General features: G+C 40.0%; 1 protein-coding gene across 1 annotated transcript in view; it reads right to left on the minus strand.

The window, feature by feature from the left end:
• The window catches only part of LOC104541602 (ral GTPase-activating protein subunit alpha-2-like), a gene marked incomplete at its 5' end in the record, with an annotated part of 67,788 nt that overhangs the window by 35,245 nt on the left and 7,049 nt on the right, over positions 1-25,494 (minus strand). Inside the window, 6 exon segments of the mRNA XM_010185708.1 lie at positions 9,912-10,039; positions 15,097-15,255; positions 22,716-22,871; positions 23,913-24,036; positions 25,042-25,113; positions 25,423-25,494. The exon segment at positions 25,423-25,494 is cut by the window's right edge and continues 17 nt beyond it. Coding sequence (XP_010184010.1) covers positions 9,912-10,039; positions 15,097-15,255; positions 22,716-22,871; positions 23,913-24,036; positions 25,042-25,113; positions 25,423-25,494 — 711 coding nt within the window.

Consider the following 25,494-nt stretch of genomic DNA (forward strand, 5'->3'; position numbering starts at 1 on the left):
CCCTTTGTTCCTTTGTTGCGCTGGAGGGAGCAGGGAGCGTCCTGCCGCGCCGCCCGCTCCGCTCCCTATGGCTCCTACTTCCCTTATGCTTTTTGTCTCGTAACAACAGCGAGCAAGCCTCAGCTTTTCACTCCCTCTTCTAACGAGTCTTTTCATGACCTGTATAATTCCACATTCATGCAGAGTACCCATGTGCCACGCAATCAGGATGTGCTTTAGTTTCCTCCGAATTCTGCAGTTTAATTTGATCATTACAGTGTAAAAATTGAGAGACATCCTTTTAATCCAAATTACTCAGGATAATTTAACTTAATTTTATTAAAACGTGGAAACGATCGCTGTACGTTCCGCACAAAGGAATTAGACTGGAAGGCTAAGAATCGGCATCAGCGATACCAGCAGCTCCCTCTAGTTGGAAAGCATATTATTTTCCTCCCCAAAGAGCTAGTATATAAAAAGATAGCCAGATACTACAAGCCTTTTACAATAAGTGGCTTGGTAACTCGTGCTGTAATAAATGATCGGTGTAGATCTACTGACTACATTGCTCTGATTCTCTCTTAAATAAAATTAACTTTTTATTATCTGCGCTGACTTCTGACTATCTTTGTAACACGTAACTACCAAAAAAACTAAAACATCCCAGCATCTGACAGTGAGCCTACTTTGGAACAAAAAAATTACTGCGTGTTAAAACAGAGATTTGAAAACTGTGTTTTACTGAAATTTAAAATAAGCGTTGGAACTTGCGCATGCTTTAAATAAATATAGGGTTTCATAAATTGATCCAGAAGCCACCTCCTTACATTTCCAAGGCTTTGAAACTAAAGAAGAGGCTTTTTAGCCTGAGGGGTTAAAAGTGTGGGTGTGGAAGTGGGCTTTTGTTAGCGAAATTAGCAATGCTATGAGTCATTGTGCATTAGCGGCAGAATAGTTTTGCATCTTGTATGACTCCAGACACCATATGCCATGCGAGGACCCCGCTACTTTATGCGGTGCCGCGGCTGACGGGCGGCCACGTGGGCATCCCCAGCGGAAAGGCTGTCTGCGCGCGGCGGCGAGCGCAGGAACCCGGCGATCCGAACACGCCGGACATTGTCGCGAGCAGCAGGAACAGCTGGTAAGCCAGCAGAGCTCGCGGAGCTCGCGCGGCTCCCAAAGCCAGCGCGCCGCGGCGGCGAGCCAGCATGCTAATGAGCGCGCACAAAGCCCCACGCGCGCCGAGGGGACCGGCCCCAGCGCGGCCCGGGCCGCGGAGATTTTTAGCCCGCTCCTCCAAACCGCGCTGCCGCTGCTCCCCGTGCTCTGCTCGGATCCAAACGTCGTCTCTGTCCTTGCCAGACCCACGCCAAAGCCAGTGCGCGTTCTGTCCATGCTAGGATGGTTCGGCCTGAACTGAATCTGAAGCCCGTTCAGATAAAATCCTACTTGTTTTTTTTTTCCGCTCCACCCATTTGTGCCAAAAGCCAAACAAAAATAACCCTAGGAAATCCACACTGCAACTAAGCATTCAGAAGCAAGTTTCCAAAAACCAAAACAGAGGTTTTAACTAAATACCTTTAAAGTTAATAAGAGCACAGCGGCAAAAAAACTGACTTAGACAATACGAAGAACATAAACCTCCTTAATTTGTTGTATAAGTGAAAAAAACCAACAACCCATACACCAAAAGATCCTGTAAAACTGAATGAAGCACTTAGTAGTAACCTGATTATATCAATATTGCTTCTGTCAAATTTTGGAGAGCATCTCATTAAACACAGGTTAGTGGTTCTTTGTCTATAGGACAGACAACATAAAACACCAAGAGATGGGTGTTTGGACCTCTGCACATCCTCCTTGAAGAGAGTGAGAGCCTGAGTTCACACCTCACTATGAAAAGTACATTTACTAGTTAGTTATAAACAACAAACCTATACCACACTGACTCGACCTTTGTTATTGCACATTAAATCAAGGGCAGACCTCCTTCACACACCTCCTGGCAGCCCTTTGGGTAGGGCACGATTATGCTAACAAAACTGCACTTTTAACAAACTTGGTTTATTTTTATGGAGAGCAGCAGAAACACTTTGATGGCTGTCAGCGTGACCAAACCATAGGTATTTCATGAGCAATGCCACCAAGCCCAGCAGACTGCAGGTGAGTAAGATGACCGACTAGTTAATACAGAAATGGGGCCAACATCAGGATGCTGTAAGCACCCTGCTAGGCACTCACTAAATACCTACCAGCTATCAGCCAGTGGCTATGAACCTCAGAATCTGACCATTTCCCTTGCTCACAGTGCTCTTCACAGACTGGCAGAGAAGTCTACAGCTCTTTGCTTGTGAATAGATGAAGAACTACACTGTGCTTTTACAGATTTAAACTGATAAACACTGCTCCCAGGAATCTTAAAAGCGGCAGTGGTGCACAAACCCTTCTGCACAATGCAAGTTTGATTCAGCACTAGGACACAAGTTTAAAGCAGCACTTGAAAAAACACCCAACTTTCCTGCAAAATTATTCATGAACAAATAAAATGTTACTGATAAAGAAATGGAATAAAGAAACCAAGTGTTTAATTCAAAGCAGCAGCTTCTCCATGGCAGAGGAGGGTTAGGATTCAAATTCTCAACTCCCAGTCCTGATCTGCTGCTTATACTTTATGAATTGTACTATTTCCAGCAAGATCATGACTTTCCAGTCTTTGGTAGGGGCTAAAGAGGTATGACTGTGTATTTTAGGACGCTTGTTTTAAATTACTGCACACGTACATTATTTAACAAATCCAAAGTTGAGTTTGTTTTGGTTTTTTTCCTCCCCCTATTTCTGACACACATAGCACATAGTGAATTCACTTTTCACTTAAAAAAAGCATTACATTTGTGATGTCACTTAACCACGGGTTCATTTTTGGAACTACCCATTAAATCACTTGGCAAATAAAAGCCTGTAAAGCTGTTGGGGTTTATTTACTCTCACTGCAGAGGACAGTTGCTGCACAGAGATCACCATCAGGAGGGGCAGCAGTCAGTGCCGTTTAAAACTCTGCTACAGAATTAGCTTGGGATTTTCTCAGCAGTCCTCAGTGATCTTTACAGCTTCCAGCCAGGGCGAAGAATAACGATAGCAAAAAAAAAACAAACGGTATTGTTAACGTGCAAACTTCACCGCTGCCTCCCTTGCCTTCTGTAAAATAGTGAAGCAGCTCACAGTGATGCACGTACAAGGGACTACAAACTACAAGGGACAGGTACGCACAGACGCATGCACAAAAATACAGAAATTTAAACCCATCGTGTCTGTACATCATTCAGCAGCATGTGTAGTTCAAATCCCCAGAAGCATTATATACTCTTTATATATTCACAAGCGGGATGCAGTAGCTTTCTCTGCAAATCTATGAAGAGCACTATGAATAAGAGCTGAAGAGCCGCCTCCACAATCCCATGTAATGCCACCTAAAAGCTTTGCCTCGCATGACTTATTACAGGCTGGAGCAGATTAGAGGCATTGATCGCTGCCTGGAGAAGGTTCTTGCTGCGAGGAGGGAAGGCAGCCGCAGAGACAGTCAGCCCGGCCATCGATCCGCTCCAGAGGGGAGCTGCGCTACAGAATGAAGGTCAGCGCCGCTTCGCGCCACCCCGCACAGCCACTGCCGCGTCACCGGCGTCCCTCTGAGTGTGCTGCGGCAAGACCAGATACTCCTGTCTGAAACTCAGGCGCAAGGGCTGGTTACCGCAGTCGCCAGAGGAGCGAAGGACAGCACGTTAAACCTGCTGCTTGCCGCAGACAAAGCAGCGGAGGACTGACTGCAGGCAGATGCTCCCGCAAGCCAGAACTGATCACTTCGGCAGAAAACTGTCAGATGCCATGTCAGATAAATTGTCACAGCTCCTGTGACACATGCTTTCGAATTTCATAGTAATTTCTAACAGCATCCACATAGCTTGAGGGCATAACTTCTTTAGATGAAATAAAGAGAACAAATTGTGAACCTTTCTCTAAAAGGAGTAACAGGCTTTCTATTTTATTTTCACAGCACGATCAAACATCCCTTTATAACCAGAGTTCTAAATGCAAGCTCAACAAAGCACATATTGAAAGGTATGCAAAATGTGTCTTCAGGCACCTGACATTACGAGCACCTACAAACTATATGACCCATTCACACAATTAAGTCCATCATAGCAAATACAATTTTTTTAAGTCTCTGATAATACAGGTAAGCAGATCAGGCACTCTGCTTTAAGTTAATCAGAAATTGGCTTAAAATAACAAAAGGAATTAATTCAGAATTCAAAGTTGAAGTTCTTTGCTTAATCTTCTTGATTCCAAACATGACATGCTATTATACAGTAGATGCATTAGTATCTGGATGCAATATAATGAATTAAAGTTACGGATATAATTTTTTTGTTATGTATTTAGATGGTCTTTGATTTTGTCCTAATGGACTACTTGTCTGGAATAGTTAAGCAGACATACTACATTCATTACAGTGCATAAAACTGTCAGAGTTGTTTCTGTATCAAATTACTTCTCCAAAGTAAGGGCTGTGTTTTCTTCTGGCTCACAAACAAGATTGCAAATTGTAAGCAGGGAAATGGTGACATCCAGTGCTCAGATATTATGTAAAGCATATGCATCCTCATTGTGCTCTTTTTCATTTGTTCCAACACCCAGACACCTTCAGCACTTAATGCACATTACATTGCAGCAAAGTACTATGAACATCCACAATAAACTTAAGAAGAATTTAAAACTCTTTTAACTTCTGATTTTCTCTTTGAATGAACAACAAATAACGCAAACAACTTTCGAAACAATACCACAAGCGGCCACTATGGTAATTTTTCTCTTCTTACCAGACTAAGAGTATTTAGGTCAGCCCTTGTATAATTCTGTAAGAACACTTGCACAGCTACCTGAAATGGCCAGTTTTGCTGACAAAAATACTGGCCCACTCCATCAGTTATTTCTTCTTCCTCTGTAGAGTAATGCAGTACTGTAGTCTAATCAAGATGCTATACAAGAATATGAAAAACATGCAGGAATCAACAAGCCCCTTTTCTTTCCATAAGACCAAACCAATTCATCCTAAAAGTGACATTGCTTAAAAAGGTACTTTCATTATAAACATGATAATTCTCAGTAAACCCCAACAGGAACTAACTCCCTATTTACTTATTCACAGGAAGATACACATAGCTTAAACTGCTACTAAGAAAATAATTCAAAGACAACACAAAACCAACAAAGAACGCAGGAAAGAAGCCAACTGGCGCTTGCACATGGGGACATTGTACACCCTGCAGGAGACTGCTGACAAAAATCTGGCATAAGCTAGGGTAACTTTTCAGAGGTGTCAGAATCTCTCCTACTCTTCAAATTTAGTCAGTGAGAGCAGGTAGGATGGGGAGTACGATAGTTATTTCCAATGGTGGAGAAAAAAAAAAGTGGTAAGATACTACAAATAACGCCAAAGTAATGTTTCAATTAAAAAGAAGCTTTTTTCAGTACAAGAGTGGAAACACAGAGATACGGGCATTTACATCCAGGTACACAGGGCAAATTCACAAACTTACAGATCATGACAGCAATTCACCAAAGCTTCCTCCTCATCACTGTGGCCATTTTTAAAACTCAGAGGCTTTTCTTTCCAGTTAAGCAGCAGGTGAAAAGGCTCAAAAAGCATTGCTCCACCTTACACTTACACATTTTTTTCTAAAACAATCCACATCTGGCATAATTTAAAGAATAGCTGTCTTACCTGTGAAGATAATTTTGCACTACACTTTTTTAAAAAAAAAAAAGATTATGATAAAAGATATAAGAATCCAGGATGTTTACCTCTATTGTTATTATGAAACACATGAGATTGGAAAGAATAAGCACCCTGGTTATGAAATTTCCAAAGTAAAACCTGAGACCAACTTACAAATCTCTGAACAAGAACAATTTAATTCAAGGAGCAAGGAAATTATTGTGAAAGACAATCTGGATTCTGGGTAGTCAAAACTGCATTTCCTTATGCATTGTAAGTGGAGTTTTTTCTCAGAAATCATTATCCCCAATTCCTAAGTCTTTTAGGAGACCAACATTAAATGATGGACTGAAGTGCCTGACACCTGCAGACTAAGTTACATTTTCATATTTGGAAATTTACTAGCACCTGAGCTTAAAAACTGCCAGCTTGAACAGCAGCTGTAAATCAGACCCATAGCAAAGATTTCAGTGCAAACGCTGTTTCCCCCACCTCAGTGTTTCTCTTTACAGGTAAGATCAGCTCCCAAAGATGTGCACTACTGCAGCTTAGGGTGACTGGGACTCCAGAATGCACGAGTGCAATTACAACTACCAAAGCATGAATGTAATGTTTTTTTCACCCCTGCTCTCATCTCTTAAGGCATCCTGCTTATATGCTGACAATTAGCAACCTCTGCTTTAACTGGGCTCAATTAAAAGGAACTTTAGTTCTGATACATAACTACTCATCTGTGAGATTAGTTGTTCCTTCCTTTCCCCAGCACACAAAAAGACGGCTCTAATGCTCTCAAAAGCTTGCATAAATATATACATTTTTATACAAAAATTTTAGTAAGTTTAAATATTATTCTTCCTTGTTCTTACATAATTTAAGCCAGCTTATTGTTTATGATACCCATGAACCACACAGGCATATTTAAAATAAAGATTACTGCCTGACAAAGCAGATTGGTGAGGCTGCTGAAACACATTACCTCGCACTCCACAGTTACTTAAGGATGGTGAGAGCACCAATTAGTACGGTCTGCAGCCACTCACTCGCAATGCTTCACTGCACCATCAATGCAGTCTGGGAAAAATTGTTATTTTCAGCAATGCTAATGCATAATCATCTATGACCACGTAAACATTACAGCAGCTACAGAGACTACTGAGCTATGTGTTAACTACCCCGGTTTTGCTCCTGTGTAATGCCACCGCATGCCACTTGATGTATACAAAGAACTTGTAGTCAGAATGGCTTTAAACTAGATTTTAAATACAGTTAACTATTTTTAATGAATATTTCTCTTGCCCTAATGAATTCCTTAAAACAGAAACAGTTATATAAACATAAAAAATAGATTAAAAAAAATCTGGTGTGGTCTGCCATAGTTACCTTCCTCATTTTCAGAGAGATTTCCAACAGAAAAATGTATTTGGGTATGACAGTGGAATTTGTGTCATCATGACCAAGCGATTACAGCGCACAGTGAGTTTCTCCAGTGGCTCTGTGGTCCCGGTCCCCATGGAAACCGGACTCAGATATTGTCCTCCACTTGCTGGAGCACCGGGACTCGGGAACCTTTTGTGCCTGATGAGATTTCTTCCACAACCTTCCAGCAACAGACCCTCTGCTTCCTCCTGACTCTTTCCTAATTGAGATGCAAATTAATCTCTGTGGCTGATTACACTTCCCTTAAAGCCCCTGACAAGTGCAGCTGTAGCTGGAGTTTACAGACCTTCCAACAAGTGACTTCAGCTGTCACTGCTGGTGAGATGCTGCCCCAGCACACGGCCCCGCACAGGCACCGCTTCCCGCAGGCACCACCTTGTACGGCAGAAGTGAGGCTGAAGGCTCTGCTCTGCTTGGAGCAGGGTCCCAGCAGGTATTGCACACCCTGCTGCTGCTCCAGCACCAGCAGCACCCCAGGCTCAGTGTCTTACCTGGACCATGACACCAGATGAGGCACCCCAACAATTTCTAATGACACCTGAGAAAATTTTTAGTTACTAACCCCTTATTGTGGATGCTGACTTTCAACGTGACCCGTGTGGCAAACAAATGGCAGACCCCTCCTCAGCTCTGCCTGACACAAGCTGATCTGCACTCACTCAAACTGCAAAGTTATATCTGATATGCTGCCAAATATAATCCGTTACTTTTCCAGGATTATTGCTTTTTAGTTCTCCTTTCTATTGGCATTTTCTCAGTTATTTCACCTTTGAGTTAACTCCAGTCTCACCAAGTTACTAAACTCTTTGATTTACTGTTTAAATTGCTGGGTCTGCTTTCCTCCTGTTCTCCTTGTAGCAGGTAGCAAAGCAAACACCAAAGCCATTCACTGAGCATGCACCCTTTGGGAGCTACAAAGCAGTGTTGCTGCACTGGACAGGTTCAAACATCACATTTGCATATCTACGTATCTACACTCCAATTTCTGGCTTATTAAGAATTTTAGTATACCTAAAAGTGTCTCATCATCTACAGTAAAAGTTATGGACAGCTTTCTCTCCCACTCCAGTGTCATCCTGAGGAGATCTTCCCACCATGTTATCTTTGTCCAGTTTCAGAAGTTTCTCAATCTGCTTTCATTTATCGAGCAGACAAGTGGCACTTGATTCACTGCAGATATGGTTGGTCCGAAAGCGGGCACAAAAAAGGAAGAAAAAATCCGGGGACAGATGCATTTCAGCTAGACCTCAACATATGCTGAGACGTGGCATGTGCCATCATATTTGTGCTGCTCGTGTTTGGGACAAGGAGGGGCCCAGAAGGAGACCCTGTCGGGAAGTGGGAGCACACAGGCTGGTGCTTGCTGCCCGCTTATAGAATGTTGAAAGCCAAGAGATGAGCAGGATCAGGAATCAGAGGACCCTGACTGGGAGTGAGGTAGTGAGACAGTGGCAAGAGGCAATGGGATCTCTTCGTTCTGTAAATGTTACGTTAACTTTACTGCACTGGTATTTTATCATTAAAGATTGACCCAGACAAGCAGATGGATTAAGGTAAATTCTGCATAGAAGAATTTTAGTAATTAGCTCGTTTTCTCTCATGAAATAGAAGTGGAAAACTTAGCAACTTTTGAATCATCTGTTAGGTACTGTCATGGTTTTGCAGCTGATGTATTGCACTCAACTGCCTACACAACAACCACAAACTCTGTTTTAAAACGAGTACACAATGAAGTTAATAAGGTAAAAATTTATTTAGCTGCAATGCTACTTTTGATTTCTGAATACTTTTGCAAAGTATGCCAGATAAAATCTTAACCTTTAGTTTTTTTCTAAAAACACCAGTATTTGAAGGATATTTTGTGTTTTAAAAATGTGCCTCTCAGACTAACCAATGTTCTTTCAAAGATCGAAACATTTCATTTACAATCTCTTTCTCAAAGTCACATGGTTAGAAAAATAGCCAAATCAAAAGTTCCTCAAAGAAAATGAAGTGCAATGAGTGTAGTATCTGAGATAAGTCATATGATTAACAAAACAAGAGATAAAAAGTTTCTAACATAATTACAGCATTATGAGAAAATCCTAGAATAAGTGAAAACCAGCAATAACGCTGTTAGTCTGTATATCACACAAGAATGAAAGTCAGTGCTACAGCTTCTGTAACACAGATGCATACCATCTAGTTATCTATCAGCAGCTAGAAAGTATGTTCTGAAAATGGCCAAATACAGACATAGCTGGAATGAAACTGGAATCCGAGAATTAAAACATCCATATCTGTCTTATTAATATAATGAGTCCAAGTAAAGTCCATTGGACTACTATTTTGAATAAGAATACAACTGAGGTCCGTGCGTGAGCCTAACAGACACTGTAGATAACTTCTATTAGCATGAAAGAGCACTGAGTATTATCATTACTTACAGTTCAAAGCATCAGTGTAAAGTCCAAGTCCACCTCCTGTGAGCCTGTCTGAAGCTCACATCACACTCTTGTGATGTTATTTCTAATTTCTTATTTCTTCTATTTCTTATTTCTAAAACAGCAGATGGCAACTGGGTGTGAACAACTGAAAACAGTGAGCTGGACATGAAGAAAGCTTTGACCTTTTCCAATAAAGTCAAATGGGAAGGATTCTCATTAAAGCTTACCTCTCCGCAGAACGTTCAGAAGTAAGAACCCTACCAAGGGAAGCCTTGCCCCAGCTGAGAAAAGGATACAAGCTCTGGTAGAGTGGGATGAGTGACTTGACAGCTCTGCTGGCATTGATGCACGTGGCACATATGAGGCTTGGCAGCAGCTTTGCAGTCACAATTGCTCCATCGAAGAGAGGACCAAAAAATGGCACCTGTGAATCCCAAAATAAAAACAATGCATGTAAAGCCAAGGCAACAGAAACCAAAAGGTTAGTGTAAAGCACGAGAGCAACTTCCAAAATAACAAGCAGAAACAGCAAGCCCAGCTCTTGGGGGATTTTCACAGCACAGCATCTGCTGTCTGAGCAAGGTGCCAGGGAGGCAAGAGGAGGCAAGTCTGACACTGCCCCGCTCTAGACAGTGAAGTTATTTGGTTACAATACAAGCATCAGCTTGCTCTAGGTCTTCTTGCATTATATTATTGATGTTTGGGATACTAAGCACCAGACCCACTACAGAAGGGGTACATTATTTTCCTGTGAAATGGTATGACCAAATTGTTTTCCACACCGAAACTTCCAGTGTGATACTAATATCCTAATTTTTTATTTTAAGTTTTTACATCTTCCATAATTGCCATCAGTATAATTTACATGTATATGCACATTTCACAGAATACTTAGTGGTGCAAACATGACCTTGTTATGCATATGAACAAAATTAATCTATGAATTTGAAACTGATACTCCATTTTGAGTGGATATTAAGAAACGTTTCCCCTCTTGCATCCCAACAGCAGACCCTAATTCACTGGCTGAATCCTACACTGGCAGGAGTTTTTGCAAAGAAGTATTTGTTTCAGTAGCCCTCTATAAACTCCTTCCAGGGACTTCACTGAAGGAAAAAAACCCAACAAACCCAAACAAACAAGCTGATCCAAGATAAGGAGGTCTGTGGGATGCAGAGGAGGTGGCAGAAAACCACCACATCTCAGAGGTGGTGTCCTGTGAACAGGCTGGGACAGGCACGCACAGGGCTACCCCAGCACAGCCTGTCAAGGCGTAAAAACCCTGCTCCTTCAGGAAACCATCATATCCAGTCATTTGGTGACACATGGCTCTTCAGAGAAAGGCTACACTAGGTAAAAGAGAGACTCTGTAAAAATGAAAAATGTCTGGAATTGCATACATGTAATAGACTTTGCCATGTCAAACTGTGAAATTTTTAATGTGTAAACATATAATAACTTTTAGTATTTACAAGTAGTCAAACTAACTTCCCCTTCACAGACTCAAAATTAAAAAAAAAACAAACCCAAACCCCACCAAAACAACTCACAACCCAACGAAAACCCTAAACAGAAGCTAGCAGCAATTATCAATATTTAAGCTATGGATTTTTTCCATCTGTACAGAGGCTTATCGCATAAATAAACACACTCTATTATTCTTCTGCAACTGCTTGTGGGTGACAGTGACAGTCATTCAATAAATGGACAAAGGGAATAATATAAATCCCCTGCATCCAGGGAATTCCTCTAATTAGCAGTGGCAATGAATTACAGAAGAAATTTGGTTTTAATATAACATCTGCAAATGACATCTGTCTCTTCACACAGTTTTTTGTCATTCCTTTACTTAAAGTAACTACCCACTCCCCAAAAAAAACAGTGTAAAATGCTTCCAAAGTGGTTTTGCCTTTTTTTGATGCTAGCATTACCATCTAGGCAGTTGGAAAGGTGAAGAAAACAAGAAAATCTATGCCACCAAAGCCACAATGTTCTAGAAGCACCAAGTTTTTCCTCTTTAAGCAGTAACATTTCTAAGCGAAATTTTTAACACATACTCTATTTACAATTATTGACAAGAAGTGGAAAAACAATTTAAAACTATAATTCTCTGTAAGTACAAATAAGGAGATTAAGCATATACTAATATGAAAATGATACCAACATACATATATCAGATATTTAAAGTCAGATTAGCACTTACATATGTTGCTGTACAGAGAAATTCATTGCCAGGCTTTTGACAAGCAATTTTTGCTTACAGGATTTTGTTGCACTGTTTCAAAACCCCCTGGAGTCTAGGGAATGTGGCAGATTTTCTTAACACAGTATTACAGAATTTATATACTTAAAATACAGACAAGGTGTGTATATTTTATGCACCTTATACATGTGTGTATATAAATACATGTACATATGCTCACATTTAAAGATATCTTTCAGTGGGCGCTATCCAGCAAATTTATCAAAAATATCTCCAATCTGTCTGACGTTTTAAAGCAAAAAGTTCAATAATTGTTTCCTCTGAAAGTTTAGTAGTCATACTCTAATAAATTATACTTTTCGATACGACAGAATTTCTTTTAACAGAAAAGTAAGCTGATTCAAGCTGAACCCTAAAATCTGAGAGCTTTCCTTACCATCCCTGAACTCTGTCTCTACACCATAGAGATAAGACTGCAGCGGGTGCTTTTTGGCATGCCTTTCATGAAATTGGGAAACACACTTTTTTCAAGCATGTTTCAAATAATCAAGGATATTATTTCAAGAACATGTTTTGCCCAAAAGTACACATTTTTTTAATCACTCCAAGTTGGCGCGCACTGGCAGATGGAAAAAGAAAATAATGCGAAGGATGGAAGTGATTTTAGGAGAGCGACTGATTTTACATCACCAAAGAAAACCAGTACTTCCCCAGCTTGGTTCCTAGCTTTTCAACGTGTGGGGCTAACCCTCCGGAGACCTGCGATGGCGTTGCTGCCCTGCCCCGCTGCTCCTGGGCAGGCTGGGGCTGCACAGAGTGCACTGTAATGTGGGGAGCACACAACTGGGCCATACACCCGCCTGGACACAAAGCTTGGAATTATTAATTCCTGAGCAGATCTAGCGGCCATGCTGAGGGTCATTAAAGTCAATGGAACTCGCATATCGTCAGCTTCCATCTGTACAGAGGGCTTTGCCTTAACGAGGAGTTTGGGGGGGGGAACACCACACCAGCTGAATGCACAGGGACGTGCTCACTGCTCAGCACTTTTCTGCAAGTTGGTATTAAATACACATTTGCAGGAAGCAGTGTTTTGAATGGTTAAAAAAGAGTTATGTTTTGACAGGAATCAATTTGAAAAAAAAAAAAAAAGGGGGAAATTTCCTTTCCCTTTAATATTTCCCCAAGTACTCCAAATGTCAATGGAAGTTATCCATGAAACAAAAATTAATATTCAGCTCATTGCAAACACCTGCTTCATTACAATTTCCAAGGAAAAAAAATAATTATTTCTGTTGCACGCAGTAAAAGTAGGCAAGGTTAAATAAACCTTTTGAGCACAAAGCCTTCTCCTCTATAGCAAGCAGCACTAGTTAAAAGAGTGGGGAATGGGTAAATTATTGTACCAAATGGCTGAGAATTAATCTCTGATGACTAGCTGCAATCTAACGAGGCATCTGTGTCCCAGGGAACCCGCAGTATGTCCCTGGCGGTATGTGCAGTGTGTAGAGTCTGCCTGGCATTCTTTGTCCTCTTTTGCAGGCAGCTTTTCGTCTCATTGTTCAGAATATCCTCATGCATCTGTGACGCGTGGAATGCATTCACACTAACAGACTTACTATTGTCTTCTGTCAGAAGCTTTGTCGAGCAAAGACTGCATCACGGTTCCTGATAATTATATTGCTTAATTAATCAAGACAAAAAAAATTTGCAAATCATTGCCCGGTTGCCAAGCAGGGAGATAAAAAATGAAAACAATACAAGCTGAAGCAATATAACAAAAGTAACAGCTATCTGATCAGAAATTCTTATATAATGAAGCTATTAATGCTAAATCGGTTAATGTTAACATTGCTCCAGGTGTCTCTACTTAGATGCAAACAAAAAGGCTAACATTATGTATATAAAAGGCCAAATGTTGCCATGGATTCTGTAACCTGATAGAGAGGACAGCCTTTTCATTTGATTAGGGAATGCAATTTAAATACCAGGGACTGAAGCCAAACAACAGACATTTCTCTCTGCAAGCCTCTTTCATTCACCCTGGGGTCAGTAGCTGGTGAACAAAAGGTCAGCCACACTTGCCCTGGAAATGTCTGGATTAATTTTATTACATTGTAATGGTTTGTACTTTAAATGTAGGGATAACACTAAATTTCCAGTTAGCTATTATTCTTTCTGCCCGTTGGGTATTTTTGACTAATATGTAAGATGACATAGCTTTTCTCGATTGGTTCAGAGAATTTGCAAGCGTGTTCATAACTCTAAATTCTGATTTTTCTGATGGAACATTAACAGCTAAGACTCTCAAGAAGTAAATTGCAGAGCTCAAAGCAAGTGTAGGAAAAAAACCCCACTTTTTCAATTTATATTAAAAAAAATTAAGCTTGAAATGCCTACTGGCAAGCCACTGGTCATTAAGATATAATAGCTCCATCATTCACAACTCAAAAAATATTGTATACAGCTGGTAAACGTCATCTGATGTATGCATTCTTCCACAGCTGGTATTCTCTTCGACAAATATTGTCCCTCACATAAGGGAAACAGTATTTATCACACTGATTACTTTCATAAAATATACTTTATATATGTTTTTGCATCCATAACGTACCAGATGAGTATTTATTAAAGTAGCTGTTTTGTTTATACGTATACACAGATGTACACACACACACAAACATTTGACATTTGCAATGAAAAAGATCCATTATTTCCAAAAATTGTCTAAATTGTGGTGGCATAATGATTTAAAGACGAAAATACTAAACCTCAAATACTTGGTTTAATGTAAGGACATCCAATGCCCACATCATCCCATCGAGTCAGATTACGATAACGGTCTCAAAAACATGCAAGGTTATGCACGGTACCATATGTACAACAGTAATCAATCTGTATGGGGTGAATTAATAGGAAACAAGGAACCCAAATCTTTATTCTTTTGCTTTTATTGCCTCGCACTGCAAATCCACAATGATTTTAAACATTGTTCTTTGTACAAGAACTCCTATGGGTTGAGAAGGCTGAAATATTTATTTAGGCGCAAAGTATGAATATAAAATGAATCAGTAGCCATTTTGACTGCTATTAATAATCCTAGTTTTAAAATAAAAGCTCATTGCTCAGCGTACTTTTAAACTGAGATGGACAGGCTATATTTCGTATTTGCTGGGGAAAAAAACCAAACTATAAAACACTGAGCTTTATTTAAGGAACAAACTGTTGGTCACTTCCATAACACATACGATAGATCTAATAAAGCAGTGGAAACATACCTCTGGTTTCTTCATTATCTCTATGAAAAACATGTGATTCTTCATTGGATAAATAACAATTAAAACATCTCCAAAATCCGTTGGTATAATGCCTCTGCGGTAGTTCCTGGTGTGTTCAGACCAGACGATGTGAACCTCATCATTTCCCAAGTGACGAAGCTGCAACAGCAAATTGGCTCTTTATTAATCAGAGTGATAACAACAGTTTATGAGGGGTCATGGCTTACAAATTGAATTACAATGCTCAATAGTAGAAATATTTCATTACAGAAAAAGTTAAAATATTGTTTTTCTCCAGTTGCTCATGAAAAGATCAGCTAAATTATTTGCTTCATTCAGAACACATTGTTGTCTGATGGCTTAATTAAGTAATTATCAAACTAGCCATTAGCACGATATGTAAATGTACATTACCTACATTAATTTAAGATGGAAATCTGCACTACCGGAACAAAACATTAACCAACAGAACATCACATTACAGCTAAAATAAGGTAGTTGTCACAGAAATATGAAACGCCTTGACTTAAGATGTCAAGAAACTTTCCACCATGAACCACTATTACTGAATTCACTGTATTACAAATATCTCCTTTCTGACTCTGCCTGGAGAGAACTTTTGTTTGAAAATGTAAGCAAAATATCTGGGCAACGTGGTTCAGAGAAGAATGGGGAAGACTGTAGGAGTTACCTTTTTATGTGGAGTTGCCTAAAATATGGATAAAATTTAAATGTGATATATAGAAAATGCATCTAAAGCCTGTGTGTTCGCTTTGTTAGTGGAGGAACTGGAGGTGATCTAACAGATGGCAAAAGGTATTTGGCAATCATGTACAAGCTACGCACAATAATTTCAACTGTAAGCTTTAAAGTTAAAATTTAATCCACGTGCAGAATGCCAGCCCAAAGCATAAAGAGAATTTAAGTCTCACTTAAAGCTTAAAACATCACCCTCCCCCCCTCTACCAATTTGGTGCTAGTCCCTGGAACAATGTGCACAATAGACCGAACAAAGAAGCCAAAACATAGCTCTGCCTTCTTCACTGTCTCTGTGAAGGGAAAAATAGTAAAAAGAAAAAAAAAAGGTAGTGATTTTCATTGGTAAATAACAACCAAGGAATCTCAACACACCCTGTTTCAGCCTACATTGTACCACTGAATGTTCTCTCTTCAGAACCAAGTAGCGCCTCTAAAAGCTACGACTTTCACTCCTACATATTGGGTGGCAAACTGGACCCGTCTTGTGAGAGACACGTGGCAAAAACATAATACAGAATGAGAACAAAAAAGTTAAAACTTAACAGTTCCTACTCTAGCAGAGTAAAAGAAAGCTAAGCTTATAGAGTGACTCAGATTCTCAGTTTATTTTAAATGAAACAGAAGACAGTTGTATTTTATTTACTCCTACAAATAAAAGACATTTCTAGTTCTGTTTGAAGAAAATACAGACCATTTGTGTCTTATAAAAAGATGGAAACACTAATGATACTATTACTAGAGCTTACATGCACAAAAATCAGTACAAATTACTGTCCTCGTTGTCATCCTGATGTCTGTGCATTCTTATATTTTATTAGTTGTTCAGTAAAAATAAAGCAACATCCAAGAGAATACATATGTTGGTAATATCACAGTGCAGACTGATACACACAAACCCAAGCAGTAATTTACATGTGCGTCAAATTCCTGATTTCACTTTCTGTGAGCAGATGCTGCTAGGCCACCCTACGAGTAATTAAAAGCATGGTGCAAAGTTTAGTCCTAAAATCCCCCAAATCTGCCTGGCTACAAGACTCTGTGCACAACAGGTTATACATACTGGGCATTTAAGTGCCTGGCAGGGCTTTCCTGCACGCAGTTGAAGCTGAGCTGCAATTTGCTGCAAGAGCCGAGCGAAGGAAGGACCCTGCTCTCGCCAGCTGTATTCAGAGCAGCCCAATGGCGATGATTTGTAAGCAGTGCCCACCATTTATCAGGCTGAACCCAACACATCCTGATACTAGAGTGAGCTCTGGCATCAGCTTCGCAACACACAGAAAGCCAATGACGGCAGGATTTAGCAACCTCTGCTTCAAGCACAACAAATAAATATGGAAGCAGAATCGTGTAAGGTGAGGCAACTGTCCAGTTGCACAGGGCAATTCACAAAGGGAACACAGCTCTTCTTTCTACAAAAACAAACCATGAAGAAAGGGTCTGTACTGCCTTGCCTCTTATTGCTTTTGGAGTGATAAATAGCACATACCACTATAAAAAACAGTAATCAAAGTATGTCCAAATACTGCTTAAGAGACTCTTTTTAAACCACAAAAAACTATTCTGATAATAAAGAAACACTTTCCATACTGAAGAATCCCAGTACTTATATAAAATCCAAGAAAAACTCAGTAAACAGGGAAAAGTCAGATCACCTGAGGCTTGCTGTGCTTGTTTGAGGCAGGAGGTGATGGCTAAAGAGTGCAAAACCTTGCAAATATTGCGTGATAATAAATTATTACTTTTGCTACAATCCTCATCACATGCTAGTAACTCATTTTAAAGCCTGAGTTACTACCTGTTATTGTTTTGAAGTCATAAATCCTTAATCATCACATTTATAAGGTACAGTGTTACAAATATCAAATTGGTGTTATTAAAAAAAACTTGTTCTTGAAAGATAACTTCATTGATAAAAACCATTACAATAATCTTATCAGTGACGACAAGCCAGCTGCTGTTTTCCTTTATGGTTCATTCAGAATATAAGCTGTGGGGCAGGCTTGCTACCCTGAAGGACGTAAGCTAGTTTTGCCTTAAGGTCCAAAGCAACACAGACGATGCCTTGGGAGCCTCAGTCCCATCCAGGCTCTCTTTGCAGTTTAGGGGTAGGGACAAAAAAAAAAAAAAAAAAAAAAGACATTAAAAAAAATCCCAAAGCAGCCAGGAAATAAGATACATATTTAAAAGCAAAACCAAACAACAGACTGGCTCAACCACAAGCAGTAGTCAGATTTTTAAAGTTTATTGTCGACTTGAACAATCTCTCTACAAATGTTCAGGGAAGGCAGCTCTTGAAATTGCCATCGCTTCTGCCCCCTGAGCAAGCTGCCAGCGCATGGATTTTTAGCCTGCAGATGAAAGCAGTTTTGCTAACATGAACAAAACAAATACATTCTCAGCCACACACGCTTAAAACACAGCCACTGCTTGATGTCTGGGCTACGCTGAGCACCCAACGCCTGGAAGCTAGGTCAATGTATAGCTCCTGACGTGCGTCACGCCGCTGTTAATCATATCTGCTCTGCATTTCCTCAGCCCCAATCCAGGCGCCGGAGCGCAGCCGGCAGCTCCTGAAGCCGTGCAGGCAGCCTCGCCGAGCGCCGCTGCTTCCCTTCGCTCCAAGCAAAGAGCTCGCAAGGCTCCCTGCTTCGGCCGGGCCGCACGCTGCCTGCCAGGCAACGCGCCGCGCTGACACCGGTCACGGTCCACACCTAATGGCCTGACCTCCTTTCCCTGCTAATTGCATTACACAGCCAGCTGGCTCCAGAGAGGAGTCGTCTGTTTGACTGAAGAATTCCTGCTTTTGGGGAGGCACGGCTGCTACTTGCGCTAAGTAACAGTCGGGGCTGACATCCCCATTGTCTGGCTGACAGTGTACCCATCCTAAAATCTAAGTTTTATTTGTAAATTAACCGAGAAACTTCCTGCCAGAGCAGCGCTGCCTGGAGACTGATAATGTGTGCCTTTCATTCCCTTTCACTCTTACTGTATCACTGCCAATTTGTTTTTCTACTGCTTGCCAGCCCTAGGCTATAAAAGCCTTGTAAGACATAAGTGCAATTATAGTCCTGGAGTCAAATGAATTGGACAAATCCAATAGCACAGCTCTGTCCCCACTCTGCAAACCCCTACAGCAGTTAGATTAGCTGCTAAAAATCTAATCTAGCTCCAGCTAACAAATTTCTGCGGCGAAGGAGCAAGAGTTCAGTATGGGGTTGCAACCAGATTTCTGAATCGAAAAAGTTCTGCTATGACAATGGAGAAAATGGAATAAATCACTTAAAAATTCGGCAGCTCATTTTTAAACCGTTAGGTACAATTTAGCTAGAACAAGGCAGGGGATGGTAGGGTGCTGTTACTATGATTGATTTTCATTCTTGCCACAAGACAGTCAGATAAGAAAAAAGTTTAGAACCAATGATGCTGAACCATACAGCAGCAAAAGGTACCAGCTGAATTTTGATTATTCCACTAGAAAAGATTTCTTTCAGGGTTAAGTCTTATTTGAAGAGGTTTCCCCCCCCTTTTTTTTTTTCCACCTGAATGAACAACATAATATGTCAGCATATACTTCAAATAATGGAATAAAAACTGCAAGTAACAACTGCGCTACACAAAAATAAGGGGTCAAGATAATCCTCAGTGGAAGTGCACTACTTCTTGTGAATTTACACCCGGAATGAATTTATCCTCTTGTGTTCAGTAAAAATAAAGAACCATAATAACATATTTCAGTAAAATTACTGCATCTGCTTAATTCCCCAGCCCACAGAATTTATGGCCTGCTGTACTGCTTCCTTGGCCAGCAGGTGGTAAGACCTTCTGTTCAGCTCCGGAGCTCGCAAGCCAAGTACACTGATTGGTATTGAATTCTTTTTGCCTGTCTGTAGGCAAAATAAGCAGAGAAGAAACCACAGAAACGACAAAGATTTCAGAGATAAGGGGGACTTTAGATACCAGATAGTATCCATGCAACCCTATCTGATGGAAGCAGGGGGAAGGCAAGAAAAAAAGTTGTGGCCCTCATTGCATCCTGATTAGCAACGTGATAAAATTTTCTCTTCCCGGTAATGTTGTCCTCGAACATCATATATAGCTCTACTGCAGCAAACATCAAAATGGAGCAGGTACTGAATGACAGCACCATAATCTGCCTTCCTCTCACTCACTGCTATGAAAAAAAAAGCATTAACAGAAAGAAGCTATAAATATAAAATAACCTTTTTAACCTGGACATAGCATCCAAATAATCTGAGGCAAGGACTTAAGACCAGCACGCATTATGTTCAGTGAGCAAATGGAAGCATTAAAATACTTCTGATGATCTTGAGAGCTGCCACGATCCTAGAAGCAACATTACATTTGATCTCAACACCTAACCGGGTACTGCAGAATTCACAAGTGCAGTACCAACAGGTGGGGAAAATAAATACATTTTCCTCTTGTTTAAGAGTATGTTGCAGGCAGGCACTTGTTTCTTTTCAAGCACACACGCCAGTTGTGGTCTGCACGTGCAAAAGCTGCCAAAATCAACATGGGACTTGTGCAGACTGAGTAATTTTGCTGTTAAAGCATCAATGTACTTGCCGTTATGTGTTTCAGTACGTGGCTCCACAGCTAAGGTTCACCAGTGAAATTTCAGTAAACTGACACTTTTAGGGTTATAAGAGTACTTGCAGGATGTTTAATATTGTTTTTAGAAATAGTTTGGCTATGTGCTCATGCTCAAAACTGGTTTCAAATGCAGAGCAGTTAATTCATCAGCATTTGCAAAGAATCAGAGAGCTACCAATATTCCAGAAATTTTACAGTGCTGCTGAAATGCATCTTGCCTTCACTTTTATCTGCAGTTTTGTAAAATTTGTTAGAGTCTGTGCTAATTTGCACAGAAATACATGCTTGCTTACAAAAGAGCTGTGACAAATTAAATGAAACTGTTCTGTGCAGAAGCACGGAACCATGGAATATTACACATTAAGAAAGACCTCTGGAAGTCATCTGGTCCAACCCACTGCTTGCAGCAGGACCAGCTCCCGAGGTCCATTAGGTTGCTCAGAGCTTTGTCCTTCTTTACAGCAATACACAGTTTGATCCCTGCAGGGTACCATTCCTATAGCAGATTTAAGCGGGGTGGGGGGGGTTAAGTCTTAAAGCAATTACTTTGCAGTATTTTCTGTGGATAATATGTACTGGAGCTGGCCTTGTTTCCGAGCGCCTCAAGACTTGGAGGCTGACAACTAATAAATGCTTTTGCTTTTTCTTTCTCACAAAGAAGAAATTCTCTTAAAGAAAACATAGAGAAGACAATTAAACAGAATAACCAGACTCTCTCAATGTCTGTGTTAATCCCTAACGTGGGTGGGAATTAGGAGTATTAGTAAAATAGACTGTTTGCAATTAAAATCCATTTCTCCCCTTGTGGTAGCTCTGTCAGACTGTGCTCTCTCCTCTCCCGAGTATGTATCACGCAACAGCTAGACGATATTTCACTGCCTTTGCTATATTTCCATAAAATCCAGGAGCCATGACTTACAAGGGAAGATCAGAATAAACAATCACAACGTGTAGGAAAAGTAAGACTGGGAAACACTGGGTAGCAGTTCTCAAACATGAATAAGTCTGGTGCAAAATGCTCTGTTCTCCATATCCAGGTGGAATAGGGCAAGAATAAATGGGCTTAAAGCAAAGTAGATGCTGCAAAAAAATTTCTCATGGTACAAAAAGTGGAGCATAGAAGAACGCTGCCTAGGGAAACTGTAAAGCAGTTTTTAACTAGCAGCTAGAGAAATACTGGCCAGAACCAACAAAAATATCAATAGTCCCAGCTTTGTAAAATGACATAGGCTATACAGACTCTTAATATGTACCACAGCCCTACTTATCTGTCCCAGAGTTTGCACATAACTTTTTTCCATAGTCATGTAAATCCACTAATACAAAGATAACGAGTTGCATACATAGAGAGAAATATATAATTTTGTTGACTTTTTTTTTGAATGACAGTTGTCACAATAAAAACATAAATGATCGAGCTTTACTATTAAATGCTGGGCAAGTTTTCAGGACTGGTAATCAAAAATTTCACCTTTTTTATTTCACGGAAAAGCATGTTATTTTGAAACTAGCTGGACAACAAATAGAAGCCCCCAGTGACATATTTATAGATAATTTTCAGAGCACAATAGTATCACATGGTAGACTGGATGGCTGTAGTAGCCTTATTAATGCATATTAACGACCTATGTAGGACAAGTTGCCAATCCTAATTAAAAAGGCAAAGATTTGGTATGCACCTAAAATCTCCTTTGACTCTAAGCAGCAGTTGGCAAGCACCATAATCTCAAATCACTCCTTGTTAGGAAAGACAAATGATTAAGTACTGATACCAACAAAATTTTGGGCTGGGTTCTGGCCATCTTTGAAGCTGCTTGTCAGAATAGTGAATAACTGGATAATGGCTTTAAATATCAGCTGGCTGCTTTTGGTACTATGCTTGTCACTTCTCTTTCACTTCTTTTCTTTTCTGTTACACACTGGACGATTCATCTGTAAGGTTTTATTATGCTGCACTTGGTTGTTTTGTTCTACCAAACTACAACAGTTTTGGCAGGCAGACAACATACAAATGAAATTATTGCTAATATTATTACTAATGGTGGTATTTGAGGCTACCATGGAAATGTTAATTGTGTTTCAGAATCCAGAGTTGAGATGCCATTTAATTCAGATAATCTAGCTGCAGAACACCCTGTGGCACAGCAAAGATGGCCTGAGGACCAGTTAGCACAATCTGTTTTCAGTTTAAACTTTAATTTAAGCAGTTGGAGACTACAGACGTTTTGAAATACACGGCGATGTACCTTTTTGGTCAGTGAATCGTCTGAATCTGATGGCATTCTTGTAGACACATGAAAAATTATTTCCACAGTAGAGGTAGCATAATAGGGTGCTGTTTGTCCTGTGCTGCCATTGCGCTGCAGGCCGCCCATAAACCCACCATGTGTTGAAAGATCAACCTGATTGATTGAAAGTCAAAATTAGAAGGTATTTGAAAAGACTGATCAGTACTGATCAGAATCAGTATTTACTTATGTATCAAGACTTGGTGAATTTACCACTCTAGAATTCTGTGGCCATCCCAGAGAAAAGGTTGTCCCCTGCAGGTCTGTGATCTTTGGGTGAGATCTGTTTCCCGTTCCTGTATTTGACATTTACTAAAAGTAAACATCTCCTGACTCGGTACTGAGTCATTATCTATAGGGCTATTTTTTACCTTCCTTCCAGCAAATAGCAGCAAGGAAGGAAAAGCATTCTGCCATATGCAGCTGCTCCAAGGGCTGCGCACGGCTTAGCAAGCCCCCTCAAAGCATACACAGCTTTATATAATGATGAAGGGCAGAGAAAATATAAACCATCAGAAAAACTGCAAAAGAAATTCAAGATTATTCAGCAGAAATGCCTCTCTGGAGACAAGTCTGTGTTCCAAAAACCTTGTTTGTTTTCCCAACTGTGTTAGTCTGAGGATGCTCCCTCTCCTTCTAGACCTTATGTCACTTAAATCCTTAAACATGAGATGCAGCTACTATTTATTTCCAAAAAATAAATGCTCATGACATTTAGGTTACTGACACACTATTTCAACAACACAAACTAAAACCAAACATTTTGGTCCTTTGTAAAGCAATCACATGGTTGGGTAAGTGGTGTGACCACGTGAAAAGCTAAAAGGAGCTAAAATTAAGGTAAAATTATGCTATAGTTCTTAATGATGCAGAAAGCAGAAACAACCACTGCAGCACCACCTGTCCATCAGGAACAGGAGGGATGTGTTCATCCAGAAGTAGCATGTGGATTTACAGAATTCTGCTAAAAACGTGATCTTTTAAGTACAGCTAAATATTAGTGTGTATTAACATTTATCTTTTTGTTCTTTGAGAATTAAAAGATACGCAGAGATGTATGCATTGTTTTCCATTTATCTATTTTAACTGGCTTACACTGATTTTTGTAGGTCTTCAGATCTAGCATGTTAGCTTGCCTAAATTTATGACTATTACCTCCCAGCCCAGTCCAGCAACAAAATCTTCATACGCCTGGCTTCCCCTCGCATTGGACAGTATTGAACATTTGTCCTCCTGTCCTTCTGCAATGTAAAACACTGCAATCTTGTGGGTTTCACGGCTGTAATTAGATATGAAAAGAAATAAAAGTAAATGAAGTTATAGCTCAAAGTTATTTTTCAGATCACCTGCACTCAAAAGCTATGCACAGGTGTCCAGGTTTAACTCTACATGTCCACTGTTTTTACGCACACAAATACATCACTTAATTTCCTCTGCAGAAATACATTTTCACCATTTTTCCCCCATGACCACACTGCAGAAGCACCACAGTTCAGAGAGGGGAGCCCAGCCTATTCCTTCTGTGCATCAGCAAAAGAGTCAATGACCAAGTTCCAATTACAGGGTTAATTGCTTACATCTGTGCAGCCTTGGTAGAGTCAGTAGGATTGCACAGGTGTTAATGAGGGCATCATTTGGGCTACAGAATTTTAATTACAGGCTGATGATAAACAAGAAAGAAAAAACTTTATTGACTTTCAGGTCCTGGGTTGAGTTTTACAAGGCTGACAGTGACAATGGGCTTCTTTGCAAACAAGCACAGTGGATCTGGTATGAAAATTGCTGGGATACTAGAAAATCAGAACTCTGTAATGCTGCAGACATTTTCCAAATAGCTGTATGTCAGGTAATGAAAAACAAAACAGAATATTCAGAACTCTATTCTGCCACTACCTGGCTGTAGAGTACTTGTATGGAAATTACCCCTTAAAATATTGCTCCTGACACAGGGATCATCCTGCAGAAAACAGTCCTTTGTGTGAGTTGAGTCAATGTCAAAAAAACTTTGGAACTTCTTCCCTCCCCTTCCAGCTACAGAAAACAGGAAATAGGCTGCTGTGTCTTACTATTTGGTACTGATTTTGAATTCTATGTATATAGTACCAGTGAAAATAGCTTGTCCATTCAGGCTACAAAACTCTTTAGAAAAATCCATTTTTCATATAAATATCTGTACTGCTAGCACATGCAATTTTAGTGATTTTTTTCTTTGTTTGGTGACGTACTTATTATTTCTTTGAAAACGCTAACCTTATCAATGGTGTGTTTAGTAAACGTTACCTACCATTGGCGGGAATCCAGATTTTTCAGTTCTCGCAGTAATTTTGAATTTTTCTTAAGAAGATGAAAGCTTTTTCTATAAATACATAAAAAAAGATTTGAAGGAAATGCAGTACAGTACAGACACAGTATTTTCTCATTCAAATGCCTAAGAGAAGGGAATAAAATTAGCATGATTCAAATTATTTTTATTATTATTATTATAAGCAATCTGCAGATGTCTATTGAAATTAATCACTGAAGCCTGTATATGTAGAAGTTCAAAAGCTTGCTCCTACTACCACCCAGCTATATAATTTTTGCTTTCTTAAGTGGGTATGCATTTCGGGATAGAAGTGAGAAGAGCAGGAGTGCCATAAATGTGTTCTGAATCCTCTCTTCCTACCTTCTATCCCAGGAGTTCATTCCCAAGTCATTTAGCAACAGCCGACAGAAATAAAAGGATGCTTGAGGTTCA

Source organism: Mesitornis unicolor, unplaced genomic scaffold (genome assembly GCF_000695765.1).
Source record: "Mesitornis unicolor isolate BGI_N332 unplaced genomic scaffold, ASM69576v1 scaffold39335, whole genome shotgun sequence".
In the NCBI taxonomy this organism is placed as follows: domain Eukaryota; kingdom Metazoa; phylum Chordata; class Aves; order Mesitornithiformes; family Mesitornithidae; genus Mesitornis; species Mesitornis unicolor.